The 5,835-nt window shown below is 46.2% G+C and overlaps 1 protein-coding gene across 1 annotated transcript in view; it reads left to right on the top strand.

The window, feature by feature from the left end:
* LOC104271642 (paired box protein Pax-5-like) overlaps positions 1 to 4,955 on the top strand; it is a gene marked incomplete at its 5' end in the record, with an annotated part of 56,434 nt that extends 51,479 nt beyond the window's left edge. Inside the window, 1 exon segment of the mRNA XM_009866371.1 lies at positions 4,879 to 4,955. Coding sequence (XP_009864673.1) covers positions 4,879 to 4,955 — 77 coding nt within the window.
* Positions 4,956 to 5,835: the final 880 nt, after the last annotated feature.

Genomic DNA, 5,835 nt, shown 5'->3' with positions numbered 1-5,835 from the left:
TACAACAGTATTTACTCAGCAGCACGCTGTGAACATGTGTTTAAACGAGGCAAGGGCAAAAAGATTTGGATGCTGCCACTTCGGAAACTGCAGCCTTATTGAAGTGTTTCACAACATAATGACAACAATGCTGGCTTTTGTGGGTTCTTTTCACTGGCAGGACTTGTTAAAATGTATAATCTTGGCTTCTTTGCTTTTATTCTCTTTGAAATGCTGTGTTTCAGTATTTTCAAAATCTTAGGTTTCAGTAAACACAGGCTGAGTAGCTGCATGGAAATGTTATGTCACCTGGAGTGTGTAAAAACACGCTGATTTGGAGTTACAAGACTGCAAGTTTTGATGCATAAAAACCAAACAAATGGGGAGGGGGAAATTTTTGTTCTGCCACAAGTCCTAAGGATGATCTTGCCGTTCCAGTTGAGCCTGGTTACAAAACTGAGAGTGCTGGAGTTTCCTGGTGGGGGAATCCCCTCTCACCACTGGGCAGTTCTAAGATACCTGTTCTCTGTTCCTGCTCTCGGTTTCTGTCGTTGCTGCGGTTGAGAGCTGGTGCAGCTGTGCCCTGTCCTGCTTGAACACCCTGTGGGCACCATGGAAGAACTGAGCACTGAGGTCTCATGGAGCTCAGCCTTGGTTTCTCTTTCGTTTCAGGCTTCAAAATGGTTCAGAAAGGCATTTATCACAAATCCTAGAATGTCTTAGGCTGTAAGGGACCTCAGAGATCATCTAACCCAACCCCCTGCCATGAGCAGGGATGCCCTTAACCAGCCCAGATTGCTCAGGGCCTCATCCAACCTGGCCTTGGACATCTCCAGGAAGGGGGCAGCCACAGCGTCTCTGGGCAATCTGTTCCCTCAGACTGAAGAATTTCTTCATAAGATCCAAGCCAAATCTTTTCTCCCTCAACTTAAATGCATTTCCCCTTGTCCTGTTGGTGGACACTCTTGTTTATGAGAAGCTGGCATCACCGGTGTTGCAGAGGTCGGTGGCCCAATGCCTGGTGGGTGGCCCAGCCTGTTGGTAGCCAGTGCTGGAGAGCAAGGCCAGTGAGCTGATGCTCCAGGGGACACTGTGAGCTGCAGGAGGCCCTAGTGAGAGGGTTTGGCTGTCTTTCGTGCTATGAGGAGACCCCAGTTATCCACAGCTGCCGGGGCTGATCCTGCACTCCCTTCTCCCACTGGTGGTTCGGAGCAAGCAGGGACCTGTGGCAGAGCCACACAGCCCCGCTCTGCATCTCCTCCTGCACCCGGAAGTCTCCGTGCGATGAGCCTGAGCACCTGCAGTGGAGAGGAGGTTAATTTAAACAATATCCAGGATGCTTCCACTCTTCTCAGGAGTATACGTGAGTGTGTTTCGTAATTCTCTCCTGAGAGCGAGCTCTGGCAGTATCAGCTTCGTTGCAGAAACCTTGACAAAATTAATCAGGACTGGTACATGGGCTGACACAGTTTGTTTTACTAAGTCCCGCTCCCTTCACCGAGATGAAGGTGTAATACTGTAAGCACTTAACGGCTCCCGTGTTCAATTAATTCCCCGCGCGGCAAAGAGGAATTGCACCAGGGTGACCGCACCGAGCTGAGACCAGTGGCAGAGGAGCTTGGAGGAGAGACGCTGTGATTGGCAAGTGGCAGGGAGAAAGGATGCTGGGGCTGGAGATGATTCTGGTGGAGAATAAAGAGAAGGGGAAGGCTCCGGGGCTTGGCACAGGTGGTCTCTGTGTGGTGAGTGCGTGTTGTCTCCACACTGGGGGCGGTGGCGGAGCCAGAAGCAGGGCTCAGCCCCCAGCAGCCTTTCCCTGCTCTGCCCCTGTGGGGACCCAGACCCAGTCCCGGCCCCGCGCCCACCTGCGGTGACTGGGCCCGAGGAGCAGGGCATACCCCGGGAATGTGCTGGGGCGTGGGCACACACCCTGGCACTCACTGGCCCTCAAAGTGTTTCCCTCTTGAAGCCAGGAGAGGAGGTGCAGAAGTGGGCATCTTTTTCCTTTCCTTCTTTACTTCTTTTTTCCTTTATTTTTTCTTTTCCCTTTTTTTCACTCATTTTCTCTTTTAACTTTTTTCTTTCCATTTTTCTTTTTCCTTCCTTCTTTCTTCTTATTTTCCTTTTTCCTTTTTTCTTTTTCCATTTTCCTTTTTTCTTTCTTTTTTCCTTTTTTCCATTTTCCTTTTTTCTTTCTTTTTTCCTTTTTTCTTTTTCCTTTTTTCTTTCTTTTTTCCTTTTTTCTTTTTCCTTTTTCCTTTTTCCTTTTGTCTTTTGCCTTTTTTCTTTTTCTTTTTTCTTTTTCCTTTTTTCTTATTTTTTCCTTTTTCTTTTCTTTTTTCTTTTTTCTTTTTTCTTTTTTCTTTTTTCTTTTTTCTTTTTTCTTTTTTCTTTTTTCTTTTTTCTTTTTTCTTTTTTCTTTTTTCTTTTTTCTTTTTTCTTTTTTCTTTTTTCTTTTTTCTTTTTTCTTTTTTCTTTTTTCTTTTTTCTTTTTTCTTTTTTCTTTTTTCTTTTTTCTTTTTTCTTTTTTCTTTTTTCTTTTTTCTTTTTTCTTTTTTCTTTTTCCTTTTTCTTTTCCCTTTCCTTTTCCTTTTCCCTTTTTCCTTTTTTTCTTTTATTTCCTTTTTCCTTTTTTTCCCCTTTTTTATTGTTCTCTTTTTTCCTTTATTCCTCCCCGCACTGTGCTGCAAATGACCCTCCAGCAGCAGAGCAGCAGGACACTGGCCGAGGCGCAGGATGTCGTGGGATGCACACACTGCTCTCCCGCTCTTGGTCCATCACCGTTGCGCACCAGCGCGGCTCCAGCCCGGCACGCGCCCTGAGCGCAGGGAGCAGCAACTCTGCCTAATGAAGAAAAACGATTCAATTTCGTGCTGGCTTGTTGCTATAACTCCTTTCCCATTTTTGCTCGTCACGTTCGGCTCGGTGCTGCTCGTGGTGCGTTTGTCCTGTTCGTGGGGGCCCCCGCACGCTGGCCGATAGGGTTTGCCTCTGCCGTCGTGCGGGGCCTTGGAGCCCGTTAGTTGGGGTGAGATCCAGTTCCACTGAGTGTTTCTGTTAAAAGATTAGAGAACAAGTAGGAGCCAGAAATGACCATGTCAAGAAATAAATTGAAGCTGGTATGAATTAGAAAGGAAAGACGACAGGAGGACGGACAAGTCTGTTCTGGATGGGGGCATGGTGACAGGGAGGAAGAGTGAGTGCTTTGTGATGTGATGTTTTCATTTTTCACTGTAAATGCAAGCTGCTTTGATTTCACTGCTGAAAGGCAATTGGGAAAAAAAAATCAGACTTGAGAGAAGTTTAAAGCCTTTGGAAAGCTTGAGAGAAATATTGGGCTTTGGTAGTTGTCTGAATCTTTGGAAAGAGGGAGGGGGAAAGTGAAGACCCCAACCTCAAAAAGACCTGGCTTTGCTGCTGCCAGTGCTTTGCTGAGGGGTCCACAGGCCCCACTGAGGTCTGGTGGCACCACCTTCTCCTGGTGGAGCCTGCTCCTCAGCCTCACTGAAGCTGCAGAGGTTAACCCCTGTATGACAAGTCTTGTCCCTGGCTGTGAACACCCTCAGCTCTGTCTGCCAGGCTGCTGTCCCAGGCGAGGTCAAGGCTCAGGATGGCTGGTGGCTCTCAGCCGAGGTCACTCATGAGGCCAGACCCTGCAGCTTAGCCTACTCCTGAGCTGTTCGTCCCGTAGGTTTTTAATTGCTCGTCCAAGCCTTCCTGGGGGTCTCAGACAGATATGTCTAATAGCGAGTCCTGCTAAAGGTCTTCTTTCACGCTTCAGCATGTCTTACATCTTGTGCTTGTGCAACCGTTGGTAACATGGAGACCAAACCTTGAAAAAATTTTTGCCCAACTCTTCTCTTAGACTGAATCAGAGTTGGTTTCATTGTCAGTGCATGCAGAAAGTATTTGATAGCTGGTGCTGTCTGTGTGGATTGGCACGTCTCCAGGTACACCTGAAGTCAAAGACTCATCCAAGCACACGGTCCAGGTTCCGGGTGATCCTTTGATGATCACCCAGTCTTACCAGCTGCAGGGCAGAAAAGTCATTGCTGCTATTCTGCTAGATGAGTGTCTCAGCTTTCATCAAGCTGCAAAGCTTTAAGCCTCACCTGCGTGGTTTGTTCGGATGTGTAACACATGCACTCAGTTGGAAAATAGAGCATAAATTTGTTCCGTTTGAGGCTTAAGTGTTCATTTCAAAAGCTGTGATATGGAGCATCAGGTACTTCCTTGGATGAGGCATCATCCACTGGAGGTAGTTTTAAGATTCTGTCTGAATTTATTGCCAAGTGAAGGAGACAGTCACCAGTGTTTTCTAAAGATGATTTCTCCCCTCAGTGAGTGTGTTGGATGTTGAAGGACTCCCCTGGCCAGGGAGAGGCCAGCCCAGTGGGATGATCCCAAAGCAGATGTGGCAAAAACTTGGTATTTCTTTCTAGAGCTGAGCAAAATGCAGGAAGTTACTTCCTGATAGAAGTAGTTTAAGAAAAGGGGGAGTTGTTGTGTCAAGTGAAATGTGATGAATACTTCTCCTAAAATGGGGAGAAAAATAATTCGGAGAAGTCAAGAGTGTGGTGATATGTTTAGGCTGGAACATTTCAACCTTTCATTCTGAAAAGTAATTAATTTTTTTTTTGTGAAGTAAATGAAACTAAGGTTTTGAGCAGAGGAAGTGAACCAGGCACGCTACAGCTGGCAGAAATGCAAAGCCACAGTAGCAGAACACATGGATCCGACTTTTTTATTATTTATTATTATTATTCTAATTACCCATCCTGTATTGCTGAGTGAGTCTGATCCTGGGCTGGGGAGCTCTCTGCCCAGGATGCCACGAGCTGGCATTTTTCCACCTTTGTCTTCCTCACACCCTGTCTCTCCTCTTTCCTCCTCTTGCAGGCTCCCCGTACTACTACAGCGCCGCAGCCCGTGGGGCAGCCCCCCGGGCCCCCGCGGCTCCCTACGACCGACACTGACCCCCACCATGAGCCACTGCCGCGCCGGCCACACCGCGAGGGAGTGACGAGGGACTAACGAGTAGGGCCATGCGGATTGAGATTTCTATTTTTTTTTACCTTGTTTTTTTTATTATTTTTTTTTGCTCGTTGAACTTGGCGAATGGATCATTGTTGTCATGTTCTTAAGTCTGGTCGTGTTGACTGGCTCTCAGATCAAACAAAGAAGAGTGAGGAAGCGGTTCTCCTGATGCTCTGTGGTGGAAAATGCGCAGTAGCTTCATGTCTTTTGCAGCCGGCTAGGTACTGCTTTAATCGCCTGTAGGTGCCACGGCTGTATCTGGGGATAAGGAAGAGGTGTGAGCAGCCCCCCGTGGGGCAGCTTCCTCTTGCTGCACACTGAAACAGGCTGTGAGACTCAAGGCAATTTATTTTTATTTTTATTTTTTTTAATTTCTGGTGGCAAAGAAAAAAAACAAAAATCAGTCTGCTCAATTTTACACAAGCACCACTGTAAATACTTCGCTTGTTTGTATTACTATAAGAGTGGCTTAAGCATAGGGAGCAACATTGTACAAATCTGAACTCCAAACGCGTCTGAAAAACGTGTTTTGAAACTGGTGCACTGATTCAAAGAATTCAGTAAGCTTTAAGCAACTTTGAACCAGGTTAACACTCATTGTGGCTATATTTTGGGCTGATGTTATTTCTGTATAGAGCATCCAGTGTGTGATCATGCTACATGTGTGTGATCATGCTATGTGCTGATATCAAACACACGAACACCCGAATGACATGGGCAGTTTCGTGACACTTTACTGCTTAGTATTAATTTACATTGATTTGTCATCATAATGAGCACTTGAACAAATTCTCTAGTTTCAAGTTAAGCAGCATCCAA

The sequence above is a fragment of the Apaloderma vittatum genome, unplaced genomic scaffold (genome assembly GCF_000703405.1).
Source record: "Apaloderma vittatum isolate BGI_N311 unplaced genomic scaffold, ASM70340v1 scaffold12420, whole genome shotgun sequence".
NCBI classification, from domain to species: Eukaryota; Metazoa; Chordata; class Aves; order Trogoniformes; family Trogonidae; genus Apaloderma; species Apaloderma vittatum.
Note: the sequence above shows the minus strand (reverse complement) of the source record. Positions and strands in the feature narration are given on the sequence as shown.